This window comes from Lissotriton vulgaris, chromosome 7 (assembly GCF_964263255.1).
Source record: "Lissotriton vulgaris chromosome 7, aLisVul1.2, whole genome shotgun sequence".
NCBI lineage: Eukaryota > Metazoa > Chordata > Amphibia > Caudata > Salamandridae > Lissotriton > Lissotriton vulgaris.
The window spans coordinates 1380428765-1380442621 of NC_141695.1; the positions used below are offsets into that span (position 1 = coordinate 1380428765).

Below are 13857 nucleotides of genomic sequence, written 5' to 3' on the forward strand. Positions count from 1 at the left end.
TTGTTATCAATATCACAGAATGTTGAACAGCATGCTTCAATCTATTGCCAGTTATAATCTAATCGCATTTACCTTAAAAGGATGAGTTGACTGACAATATGTGTACCACAGACCTGCGAAAGCCACAGACTGAAGCACGGAATGCTAACCCAGTGGGCTTTATTCAAACATTCACTGGATGTTCGCTATGTGTATACAGACAAGTACATTGCCATAAACTGGAAAAAGCAGACCCTCCGCGATTAGAACGGAGCGAGTGATTCTTCTTTTTAATACATCACTTTTGGTGAGTTCACTGCATATGCTAAGTAGTCCCTCACTTATTTATTGTAGGACTTGCACCCTGTTCGTCACACTGCACTTGTTTGTCTCTTGTGCGGAAAGGACAACCAAGTGTTACCTTTTCCTGTGAAACTAGAAACAAGATGAGATAAACATGCTTGCATGCCTCTGCAGACAGAGTGAAAAGCATAGGTTCAAATCTCTGCTTCCTTCCTTTGCTAAATGTTTGATCCTGTGCGAACTATTTGACCTCAGTGTACACCATGCTCAGTATCTTTGTCTGGATCTTGCGTTATTTATGTCATAGTCTTACATTGCACTCGCTGCTTGCACTGATGCGTATTTTAGACGTGGGCTACTAGCAGAGTCTGACAGTTGTGACAACTATTCCAATGTGGGCCAAAGCTTTAACTACTCCTTTTCTATCTTTCAAGCTGCTTCCTGAGCGCCACAACGGTGACCCTTCCAATGAAGTCACTTCCTATGATGCCCCTTCCTGTGATGTCATGGTAACTCGAAATACATGCGTTACGGGTCAACAAGCTAACTACCGCAAGCCCTGCACCCCCTCCCTGGGGCACTTGGCGACTCTGCTATTACCCGATTTATTGTAAACAAACTCACTTCATTACTACAGTTTATGTCGTGGCTAGCCAAACCTGCCTCTTTTACACTCTCGGCCCAATTCCCTCTAAGCAAAGCACCAAGAAGGCATTTATGAACACACAAATTACAGCTGAAAACATGATACATTTTTGCATGGTTTTCCAAAAGCGGCAAATCAGCTTTAGCGATTTGGGGCTTCCCGAGTATATTTCTGTTACAACATGGTTTTTGCGAAATTGCTTTGAATAAAACCCAACAACTGTACTGTACACTTATGTGATTGTGGGGTTTTATTCAAAGCTATCTCACTGTATTATGATATATATTATATGCAACAGCTTTGAATCAGTGGACAGTGCCGACTGTCAAAGGCGCCAAGAGGCCATAGTCATGGTAGATGTACGCTATTCAAAGAGCGCGCACACACGTACATGTAATATTATAAAACAGTGAAATAGATGAACATTCATTACTCTTACGGGTTTCTATACAGCGCCATTCGCCCACTAATGTAGCGTCTTGGCGCAGTGAGTTGTCTAGAGAGGAAATTGCCACGCAGAGGAGAGTACATTTCAAAAAGTCTGGGACTCTTCCATTTCAGGGGTATTTGAAGCGCTAAAAGGCATGTCAAATTAAAGTTCGCCAATTTGGGAGATTCCACGGAGTTCCGGGAGACCAGTGCAACCTACCAGAAAAGGGTCGTCAAGCACCTCTAAAAAGGCGCAAACCTCTGTCTGGCTTTAGTGCGCGCACATACATTTAATGGATGGACAAAGCCTTCAGTTTTGAATTCCAAGCATTGAATAAAAAAAAAAAAAACAAGCGTTGGCAAAGCAGGCAAGTCTTCCGTGCGACGTGCTGAAAGTGAAACCAGCCCTCGGCATTGCTGTGGTGGGGGAGGGGGGGGGGGCGGGGGAGAGGCAAGAAGGGAACAAGTTAAACGAGTTTTAAAAGGAGACGAAACTGAAAGTACGGCCGGCCGGCCGTGAATAATTAGGGGGTGAGAAATGCGCTGGGAGGGCTGCCTTTGATGTGGTAATGCGAGGCAGGCAGGCAGGCGGCTGATGGCATTGTGCACGCGCTTTTTAGGGCTTGCGCTTGCGCAATGACCTAAAAAGCACATGCACTGGAAGGAATCGCCAGTGGTGGTTAAACACTGGATAAGCCATAATAGAGCTTCGCCAGCTATGCGCAGAAGCGCATCAGCAAGCGAGCCCTAAAAAGGTTCAAGAGAGGTTATGGACTACTTCTGATTTGTCTTTGAATGCTGCCATTGACATTGCCAAATCTATAGAACATTCTGAAAAGTTTGTTAAAGAGATTAGAGGTACCGTATTTTCCGGCGTATAAGACGACTTTTTAACCCCGTAAAATGTTCTGGAAAGTCGGGGGCTGTCTTATACGCCGGGAGCCAAATTTTATGGTCTGTTTTCATGCGCTGTTTCATAGCGAGGACTTCACTCGAAGGTGTCAGACCGCTTCACAATAGGAAATAACAAGAAACAACACACCTTATGTTAAAAAATACAGCCACCGGCACTGGCAACGTCCACACCCAGGCCCCGCGCCATGAACTGTGCAAGTATCGAAAGCGAGCGTTTTTTTTCATAGCGAGGACTTCACTCGAAGGTGTCAGACCGCTTCACAATAGGAAATACAACACACCTTATGTTAAAAAATACAGCCACCGGCACTGGCAACGTCCACACCCAGGCCCCGCGCCATGAACTGTGCAAGTATCGAAAGCAAGCGTTTTTTCATAGCGAGGACTTCACTCGAAGGTGTCAGACCGCTTCACAAGCGAGCAAATGGCGCCATGAGTCTTACCTCGACTGCCGCTGCACATGCGCCTCCAACCGCTTGCACATCCCCAAGCAGACGAGGCAGCAGGACGAGGCAGCAGGACGTCCGAAATATATAACGGGCAGCCAGCGCCGAAGATGGCAGCCCCCGCTGTGTTGCACGTTTGGCACGCGCTCCTCTCTCCATGACATGGGCATGGGCATAGAAAGGGGACTGTAGAATGTTCCCGAAGGCAGTAGAGCACTTGCCGTGATTGTCTCTGCACCTGTTCATACTGTACAGCACCAGTACATCCAGTGCAAATGGCTGACAGTGAAGAACCCGGCAAGGCTCCAGCAGTACATCCAGTGCAAATGGCTGGCAGTCAAGAACCCAGCAAGGCTCCAGCAGTGGCAAGAAGAAGGAAATATGAAGCCAGTTACAAACTTAAAGTTGTGGATTTTGCCACGGAACATAATAACTGTGCTGCTGCAAGACAATATGGAGTAACAGAAAAGATGGTTCGGGCCTGGAGAGCAAATGAGAAAGCATTAAGGAGTATGCCAAGGGGCAAGTGTGCATTAAGAAGAGGCACCCCACATTGGCCAGAACTCGAAAAGCATGTAGCAGACATGGTGACTGAGCATCGCCAAAGCGGTTATGTAGTGACCCGAAATTAAATCCGATTGGTTGCACTTCAGTGGGCCAAATCTAACCCAGATCTCAGCAACAGATTTAAGGCCACTGTATCCTGGTGTACTAGATTCTTGGGAAGGCATAATCTGGTATTGCGGCAAAAGACAAAAATTGCCCAAAAATTACCTGCGGATCTTGATGCCAAAATGCATAGCTTCCATCGCTACGTTATTAGGCTGCGCAATGAACATGGTTATGCGCTAAGTAGTATCGGAAATATGGATGAAACTCCAATGAATTCCGATATGATTGCAAACAAAACTGTCCAGTGAAAAGACAATTTTAATAAAAACAGGACATGAGAAGTCCAGTTTCACAGTGGTACTAGCATGCACAGCTGATGGCGCAAAACTGAGACCAATGGTTATTTTCAAAAGAAAAACAATGCCGAAACTCAAGTTTCCTGTTGGTTGTTTTGTGCATGTGAATGAGAAAGGATGGATGGATGGATGAAGACGGGGTAAAGCTATGGCTTGATAATGTATGGAGCAGGCGACCAGGTGGACTTCTACAAAGGCGTAGTCTACTGGTGTGGGATATGTTCAGGGCTCATTTAACTCCAAGCACCAAGCAAAGGCTGACAAGACTAAAAACAGATGCTGCAGTTATACCTGGAGGATTGACATCGTTGGTGCAGCCACTGGATGTGTGCCTAAACAAGCCATTTAAAGATCGCATCCGAGAACAGTGGAATGAGTGGATGGTTAGCGGTGAAAAAACATTCACAAAAGGAGGAAACATGCGTGCTCCACAGTTGGATGTTTTGTGCAACTTTGTCATAAAGGCCTGGAACGACATCGATGCAGAAACAGTCATGAAGTCTTTCAAGAAGTGTGGCATATCAAATTCATTAGATGGTATGGAGGACGACTACTTGTGGCAAGATGAAGAGGATGCCGAAGCAGAGACCACATCATCTGATACGGAATTGGTACCAGATCCATACGATGACTGCCTTACAGATGTACCACAAGATCTCATTGATTTACTTATGAGATCAGATGACGAAGAGGAGGATTTTGAAGGCTTTTAAAGGGAACGTTGTAAATCCTGTAAAAATCGCTTGGACTTATGAAAAGTTATGAAAAGTTTAATCCACTTGCACTGTTTCATGCACTAATTTATGTTTATCGTACCGTACATGTTTGATGACAAACAGGTATGTTCACAAGTGACAGTTTTTCATATGGTTCTAAATAAAAATATTGCGACTAAAGCAATATTGTTTATACAACCAATTTGTTTGAGTTCAGTCTTTGAGTTTGTACAATAAACGCTTAACACTGTCCACTGATAAAGCCTTACTGCTCACCCACAGGGAGGAGGGTTAGAATCACTAATACGGTAAGCTCAAAATAAATTCTCGGAATGGCTATGCAGGACTGCGCTGGAAGTGGGGGTAGTCTTATACGGCGAGTATAGCACGAAACCTACATTTTATCAAGCAAAGTAGGGGGTCGTCTTATACGCCGGAAAATACGGTAATGATAAAGACGACATATTCAACATTGCTAAGGAAACAGATAAACGAAAGATCATTTCCTCAAAGAAATGATAACACTACAAAATTCGACAATAAATTTAGGGGCACAAAATATGAAAGATGAAATTCCCAATTACTTTACTACACATGTGGGAGCAATGGACATTTGGCTAATTCTGAAGTTTGTCCTGCAATGTGTTCGAAATGCTATAAGAAAGGTCATTTTGGAAAATGTTGTTAATCAGTTCCCAAAAGAGTGAATTACATGAAAAATTCAGAGGATTGTGATATTTACTATGACCACTATGAACATTAAATTAACACTGTTATTAATGTTTGTGGAGATGAAGATTTCAGCACATTTCCTTCATGTTTCATTTCTGTAGATGATGTCAAACTAAGATTTTTGGTAGATTCGTGTGCATGGTACACCAGTATTTCTTCAGATATTTTTTATGACAAGTGGCCTAACAGAGCTCTTCTTCCTCCTGATGTGTCACCTGGTGGTTACACAGGACACAACATTTATATAGTAGTTTTTTTTCCCCGGCTCATTTAGTCTTCTCTGGTCGTCACACATTTAGTAAAACTTATGTTGCAAAATCAGGACAGTCACTTTTGGGATGGCCACTTCAAGTGCAGTTGGGCATTAGACATGATCCCAGAGCTGATCCTCCTGTTTATGCTACTGATTTCCCTAAAACTACTCAAGTAAACACAAGCTGCATTGATAAATTGATTGAAGAATTCCCCAGTGTATTTAGCTGGACATTAGGAAAGTACCAAGGTTTTGAGCATGCCATTAAGTTACATGATAACGCTGTACTTGTCCGTCACAAAGTAAGAAATGTACCCCTTTACTACAGGAAAAAGTTAAAGGACATGGTTAAAGACTTGTGAAAAAACCCATTATTGAACCCATTGAGTCATCTCCATGGGTTTCTCCCATCGTTATTTCGATAAATCTTCAGGCGAACTCAGGCTATGTGTGGATTTACGCAGTTTAAATAGTGACATCTGGGTTGATGCTCACCACCCGGGCAAATTTGCATGAGAAGGTATCAACCTTGGCCGGTGCCCAAGTATTCTCATGCATCAATCTATCCAGTGCGTGCTTGCTGAGGAATCAAAGAACTGAACTGCTTTTATCACCCCATAAACTATTGCCGTATGCATTTTGGCCTCGTCAGTGCTGCTTCTGTTTTTCAGAGACTAATGAAAGACACTTTGGAGGGTTTAAATGGTGCCATTGCATTCCAGGGTGATATTCTGGTGTATTGCAAGAAAATGAGGAACATGATTACGACTTACGAAGTGTTATAGCTGCCTTGTCTGAAAAAGGTCTCACTCTTCATCTTGATAAATGCAAAATCAAGGCGATGGAAGTAGAATATCTTGGGCATACTATCAGTGGAATGGGCATCAAACCCAAACGTAAACATGTTGAAAGCATTATCAATGCCCCCGTTCCCTCTTCCAAAGAGCAGTTAGAAGCTTTTCTTGGTCTAATTGAGTTTTATGCAAAATTCATACCTACATATTCATCCAAAGTAGATTCTTTCAGATGCCTTCTCAAGAAAAATGCTAAATTTTCTTGGTCTGATGATAATGTCTTACGCTTTTGAAAATTTGAAGAACTTCATAGTCAGTGCTACATGTTTAAAACCATTTGTGTGTGGGAAAAGTTGCATCATCATGGTGGATGCAAGCAATACTGGTTTGGGTGATGTACTATTACAGATGGACAATGGAAAAGAGTGGATAGTAGCATATGCTTCCAGAGCATTAAGGGGCGCAGAGAAGCACTATTCTGTTATAGAAAAAGAACTACTTGCTTGTGTTTGGGGTGCTGAACATTTTAGGACTTTATTATGGGGAACCAAATTCACCATTAAAACTGACCATAAACCTCTTGTTTTCCTGATGGCTCCAGGTGTAGGACGTTCTATGTCTGTGCCTTGCTAGGTTAGCTTTTAGGTTGCAGTCTTTCCAGTACCAGATAGAATATGTACAGGGGAAGGCCAATATACACGCATATTGCATGTCCAGACCTGTAGCAAATGAGGAAGAGAGTCATGAGGAGGACTGTGAAGTAGCGTTCACTACGCATGATGTTAATTTATTGCAAGGTGAACAAACCGATCTTCGTGAAGATATTTGGCTTCTAGAAATGGAAAAAGACGTTGAATTAAATGAGATCAAAAAGCACATAGTACAAGGATGGCCTGAACAAAGAAATCTATCAGGAAATATGATGAGTTATTTATAGTTCAGGATGAGTTGGCAGTTGAGAACGGTTTAATTATGAGAGGTGACAAAATAATTCCTCCTTTTTCGCTGAGAAATACTTTTGTGGAAATTGCCCATGAAGGACATTTAGGTATTTCTTTCAGCAGGAGACGCGTTCGAGAGATATTTTGGTGGCCTGGTATTGATGTATGTGTTGAGCATTATGTGCACACATGTGCCGAATACTCAGACAGTGACAAGTCAGCTGTTGTTTTGCATCCTGAGCCTCATCCTGTGGATTTTCCTTCTGGTCTGTGGCAAAAACTGGGTTTGGACATTATTGTTCAATTTCATGTTTTACCCAAACATGAAAGTTTTGGTATTGTTCTTATTGACTACTATTCGAAAAGGCCAGAAGTCAAGATGGTTAGGGAGGTTACTTCACAAAGTGTCATAGAATTCCTTGATGATATTTTTTGTAGAGAAGACATTCCCCAAGAAACTGCCACAGACAACTGACCTCAATTTGTTAGTAAGGAAATGGAATGTTTTTTTGAGAAATGTGGAATTAACCATAGGAGAATAGCTGTTTTTCATCCTGAGGCCCATGGCCATGTTGAGCGTTTTAACCGCTTAGTGAAGGAAGCTATCCAATTATCAATTAAAGGTGGTCTGAACTGGCGTAATGCTTTGCAAGCCATGTTGTTGGCATATAGGACTTCACCAAATTCTGTTACTTTAGTCAGCCCACTAAACTAGCTCCTTGGTGGTTACATTTTTTTAGGTGAAGACAAAAATGTCACTAACGTAGACTATGAATTAGTTCGACATAGGGTTGAAGCTTCCAAAAAAAAAATGAAACCAGTCATGGAAAGAAAACTGGGTGCTGCGATTAAACAAGGAGTTGTGATTGGTGATCTAATTTGCATTAAAAATAGAGGGTGTTGCCAAGGGTTTTCCTGTTTGGTCAGTCCCAAAAAGAGTCATTGAAGTTTTCAGAAATGCTGTCAGTCGAGGGTGGCAGTGTCTGGAATCTTAATAGAATTTCCTTGTTTAAAAGTGTTGTAAACCCACAAGAAGATTCCAGCAGCAATGTATTTCTAGATGTTGGCCACAGTAATGATCCAGTAAACCATGATTTTCCTTTTTTTAAGCACAAGAGTTTTCCGCCCAGGGGTGTGCGAGATCATCGTCCTCCTGCGAGGTTCAATGACTTTGTCATGAATTAACTTGTGGTTTTTTTTTTTCCAAAGGGGGAAGGTGTGTTGTGTGCATGGAGCGTGGCTGTCACGAGCATGGCATTCTTTCACAGCTTGTGACTGTCTCGCTCTGAGTAGAGATGTTATGTTTTGATTAAATGGGAAGGTTGGGAGGTATATGAGTTTACCGTTGGTGGATTCAACTTGTAACCTATGAATGAACCACACATACTTGCCTTGAATAAACCTCGTTTGGAGTATCTTCTCACTTTGCCTGATGATTATCGTTATTGGATACTTTCTAACAGAGTTGTACACCACTTAAATGTTGCTCAGGGCTGGGCGACGGGCTGGAGACTTGGCAGCTTAGTTAGCTGGGTCTGCGATTGACTGCTGAGCTGAGGATGGGACTATGGCCGCGAGGCTTAGCAGCAAGTTGATGGATGGTTGTTGGCATAGGTTATCCAAGGCAACAACGGAGTGGTGTTTTCATGAATGCCTCCTAAATGAAGAAGTAGGTGAAGCAAGTTTATTTCCTAGAAGTAAGTATCGCTGGTAAGGAGCCCACATCCAGCTTTCCTCCTGTGCCGGCCGCTCAGAGCGATGTGGAACAACAAACACCAGAGACGGCACAGGCCCAGAATTACAACATAAAAAATAACACTCTAAATAAGAATAAGGCCCTCACACAAAGAGCTCGCTCTAACATTAAAAGTAATGCATACATGGAAAATGCATATCATGAATACGTTTGCTTGATTAAATAATACACGTACAACACTTTCCACTTTTTGAAAAACCAAGTTAAGATTGCAAGGGTAAAGCAGCAAAACATGGTAAGAACTCTGATACAGAACTCCATGTATATACATACGTTTTCAGATAATATAATAGTCCTTGAACTTAGTAGGCATAGAAATATTACCTGGAACCTCTTCAGCCTCCGAACACTGAGCTGTCACTGTTATTCTCTTCAAGTCTGCTACGTTAGACTGTTTCAGGATTTACTCAAGTTTGTTCTGGTGTAAATTTAACCACATTTCTTCTGCTCCACCACCCTTTTTATGTAACAGAACAGATCCTTTTGAGACCTTCTCAGTGCACACGTCTGGAGAATTTAGTTCCTCCTTTTCTTACTCTTGTGGGAATCCTGACCAAAACCCAATCTCTCACGTTCAATGTAACCTTCTTGACATGGTGTTTCTTATCAACGTTTTCTGTAATATGACTCCGCATAGATTGCACCCTGGAAGCCACAGTCGACAAACTATTTGCCCTTCTTTTGCTTACCTCTGTTACCTAATCAAGACGGATTGAGTATCTAGGAGATCTTTTGCGCAACAACAACAATGGGTAAATCTTGTGGTGCTATGCGGTGTTACCAAGTAGGAGCAGACCTTTTCCCTCAGAAATGATTCTACTTCTGACCCCCAGTTAAATCTGTTTGGACACCCTCCTTGAGAAATGTATTCATGTGCTCAACTAAGCCATTTGAGGTAGGAGAGTAGAAAGCCACTGTGAGATGTGAAAGTCATTGATGAAATCCTTCAAGCGAGCTGAAGTTAAATGAGTGCCTTTATCGATGACAATCTCCTTGGGTGCCCCTTCTATTACAAACATTTTCTTTAAAAATTTGATGACGGAATCAGCTTTGGGAACTGAGGTAAAGTAAAAATATACCCTTTTAGAATAATAGTCCACCAACACCATCCGGTACTTTTAGTATTTGGTAATAGTTCAAACGGTCCGGCAAAATCAAGACCTACTTTTTACCAAGCTTCCTCCAGTAATGGTACCATATGAATTCCCAATGCTTGTCAGACACCAAGCAAGCGGTACAGTCATTTATGAATTTGGCAACCTGAGATTCCATAACTGGCCACCAGTGATATTGTTTGAGAGTTTTACTGGGTCTACTGGCACCTAAATGACCTTTTATGAGCTTCCGTAATCAGAACATTTCTGAGACACATTGGAGGCTCACAAACAAGACCGTAATAACACCCCTTCCACAATAGAAAAGTAGTCAGAAACTTGAACGTATGCTCTGAAGCCTTAGCATTCTTTCTTTAGGGCAACCATCTTTCATGTACTTAACAATGGATTGCAAAATTGAATCTTGTTTGGAAGCCTCTAACCACTCCTTGTGCATGATTGTGTCTGTACCTCCCAAAATGTAATCAGCAAGGGCAATCATTGTCCATACACTCATTCACAACAGGAAATCTGGATACACAGTCGCCTCCCACATTTTTTCCACCAGGTATGTACTTTACAGTGAAATTATATTCTTGCAATTTGTAAAGCAACTTGAATAAAGTGCTGATGCCTTCCAGAGCCATTCACATCAAGTAAATGTAGCAGCAATTTATGATCAGTGTACAGATCCGAATGTGAACCCCAAATGTATGTCTTAAATCTTTCAACTGTCCAACAGAAGGCTAATGCCCTCGCTCAATGGTACTATAATGTACTACAGCTCTGAGTAAGCGAGAGGCAAAACCTACAGTATGCTCCTTGTCCTGAGAAATTTGTGAAAACACTGCTCCCAGACCAATTTGACTGCCATCAACTGTGAGGACATCTTCTGCCAGCAACAAATGGAGACCAAGCTGGCGCAGAGATGAGTTTCTTAACCCTTTGGAACGCCTAATGAACTGAATATGACCATATGTATTTCACTCTTTTATTAAGCAAAGCAGATTTTTCAACAGTTGAACAATGAAAGCATAGCCCTGCACAAAACGTAACAAGTACTCACTAAGCTTAAGGAAAGAGCGAAGCATAGACTTGTCCATAAGTGGTTGGGCATCCTCAATGGCTTTAATTAGGGAAAATTTAGGAGACCTGAGCCCTAAGCTGGGACGGTCCTGGCAACAAACAATGTGGCTACCCTTGATTGCCACATACGTTTTAGTTAAAGTTTTCCTCCCAAAGCAAGCAACATGCAGCTTTATTCATGAAGGCTAAATCGGCTCGCAAAGGGCCGGATTCTGAGAATCCGGCCCTTTGCGAGTGCGATTTTTGCTTTTGGGATTCAGCATCCCAAAAGCAAAAATCGCTAATTACGATGTCGCAAATGTGCGAGGAAATGACATTTAAGGAATCTCTATTTGAGATTCCTTAAATGCTATTCATGACACATTACAAAATTGCGATTTAGCAAATTTGGGCCGCTATTTACCGAGAGGTCAGACCTCTCGGTAAATAGCAAAAACTTAGAAAAATGCTTTTAAAAGCATTTTTCTAAGTTGCATGTTGCACACACACATGTCCTTTGGACATATGTGTGCGCATCAACTGTTACAATTTGCATTTAAGGGGTGCTACAGGGTGTCCTTTGGACACCCCTGGCACCCTTAAAATCGCTATCTGATTTGCGAGTAGCAAATTGCTACTCGCAAATAAGGGATACTCCCCATTCATTCCTATGGGCCTTTTGGCCCATAGGAATGAATGGGGAGTTATTCCTTTTTTTGCGAGTAGCAAATTGCTACTCGCAAATAGAGAACATGTAGGAATCGCTATTTATTTAGCAATTCCTACATGAATGCCGTTTTGCGTGTCCTCAATAGCGAGTCGCTATGATTCGCTATTAGGGCCACGCAAAACGGCCCGTACATGAATCAGGCTGATAGTCTACAAAGAACCCCACCATGTCGCTGTCTTGGTCACCATATGCTTTGGGAGATACGTCTGTGACTTAAACATTACTTCCGAACTCCATTGTAACCTGACACACAGGCTTTCTGACTCTATCAGTGATCACAGTATCAACCTCAAGATTCAAAACCAAACTAGATACAGCTAATGTTCTGTAAATATCACTCAACTCTATTCTGTGAACCATAACTGGGTTCTTAACCGTCTTGCACACACTCTGAAAATGATCCAGTTGTCTACACTTCATGCAGTGTGTACCAACAGCTGGGCACTGTGCATAATTACTCAGATGTTATTTTGATCCACACCTAAAACAGAAAGGGTTAGTATTGCGTTTCACAGATTTAGAGTTTTTATCTATCACATAAATGGCATCAACGTGTTCTGAACTACCTACAGTATTCACAAATGTTAGTGCAGAGTGAAGACGCCTTAAAGAGGATGGGAGAACTTAATTCTGCTTTCTCATTTCTTTCAGTGTGCTGACGCAGCGCAGCATTCGAGAGCAGTTCCTTAAGCATGTAGGCCGCACCTCCTTGGAGAAGGAGAAAAAACAGACTCTGAAGAAAATTGTGGAAAAAGAGCTTCTAAAGTTGCAGGTGAGAAAAATATTGATATCCATTAAGTGCACCCTCAAAACGCAAATGTTCTGTTTGTGGTGTTGTGCCCAGAAATCCGGAATGCTAGAAAATATGTTGAAATGGCTATTAACATTAACATTTCTTGGAGATGTATTTGGACGCATTGTTAAACTTTTTTTTCCCCAGAAGTTTTGGGAATGGCCCTTGGAAGATTAATTATTATTAGTTATATCGGCAAAATCCCAGTCGGCTAAATACTGCCTAATGTTTATTCAATTTTTTAAAATTAAGAAGTGTGCAAAATTGCCAGCATGTCTCTTTTTTGATCTGCAGAAATGTGTATAAAAGTGCAGTAGTGTAAAAAGTGTTTGATACCCTAAATACTGAACATTTTTCCCCATTCTCACTGCTACTGACAACCTTAACGTGAGGGATTACATCTATAAATTGTGCTTTGGCCTGAAGACTTTACTGGTAGACCCTGTGTGGTGTTGGCCAAAAATGAAGCCATGCTTACAGCCGATTAACCTTGTTTAAGTGTCTCCTGGTATGTGCATCCACCAAGCCCACACTAATCGAATTTCTTCTGTCTCTGGTGAAGGTATGGGGGTTATCCTCATGGGGGTTATCCTCTGAGAAATATGGTTTCTCTGTTGCTGGTGATTTGCCCCCATACACCTACAAATGTTTGTTGGTGTTCAAGGACTACATAATCATGCACCTTTTATTAATAGTGAAGTACAGAAAGTCACTACAGCCCATTAGTCCTCCTTTTCACACCACCACAAGCTAGAGTGCCTGTTGGCCATGGGAAGTAATTGAAGAGCCCTGAAATTGGCTTCTCTGTATATGGAAAGTTTGTTGCCTATGTTGTAGCGGGAGCCCACTACACTTACGAACATTACCTTAACACTCCTACAGGGCCCATGCAGGTAGGACTTATACTCGTGCTCAATACTTCACCCCAAATGCGGTGGTCCTCCAATGTCGTAGAGTGGAAACAGGATGTCAAACTGTCAGCTAGCCAGTGAGGACCATTAAATGGTAACCAACTCACAAAATGGTAATCCGGTTTAAGTAATTTACTCTCAAAACCATCCTATAGAAATAAAGTATGATAGTTGGTAGACCGAACGTCCTAAAGACTTTTAGTCAAACTAGAATTGTGCAAACCAAAAGCTCCGCTGTGGCTACGCGGAACAAGAACAAAAGAAACTGATATCTATTACTATCTCTATTATACGTTTAGAACATTAGACACAATAAGACTCCGACAGCTTTGGAGAATTAGGTTATTGTATTAAAGATCCAAAATCAATGCACTTGAGTAACATTT

The 13857-nt window shown here is 41.9% G+C and overlaps 1 protein-coding gene across 2 annotated transcripts in view; it reads left to right on the forward strand.

Moving 5' to 3' along the window:
* The window catches only part of HIRIP3 (HIRA interacting protein 3), a 135602-nt gene that overhangs the window by 7237 nt on the left and 114508 nt on the right, over window positions 1-13857 (forward strand). The window contains exons 2-3 of one of the 2 annotated variants that reach the window (XM_086932099.1): window positions 717-791; window positions 12419-12539. In XM_086932099.1, coding sequence (XP_086788225.1) covers window positions 717-791; window positions 12419-12539 — 196 coding nt within the window. The remainder of the gene's footprint in view (window positions 1-716; window positions 792-12418; window positions 12540-13857) is intronic. The other variant, XM_086932100.1, reaches the window with a different exon arrangement.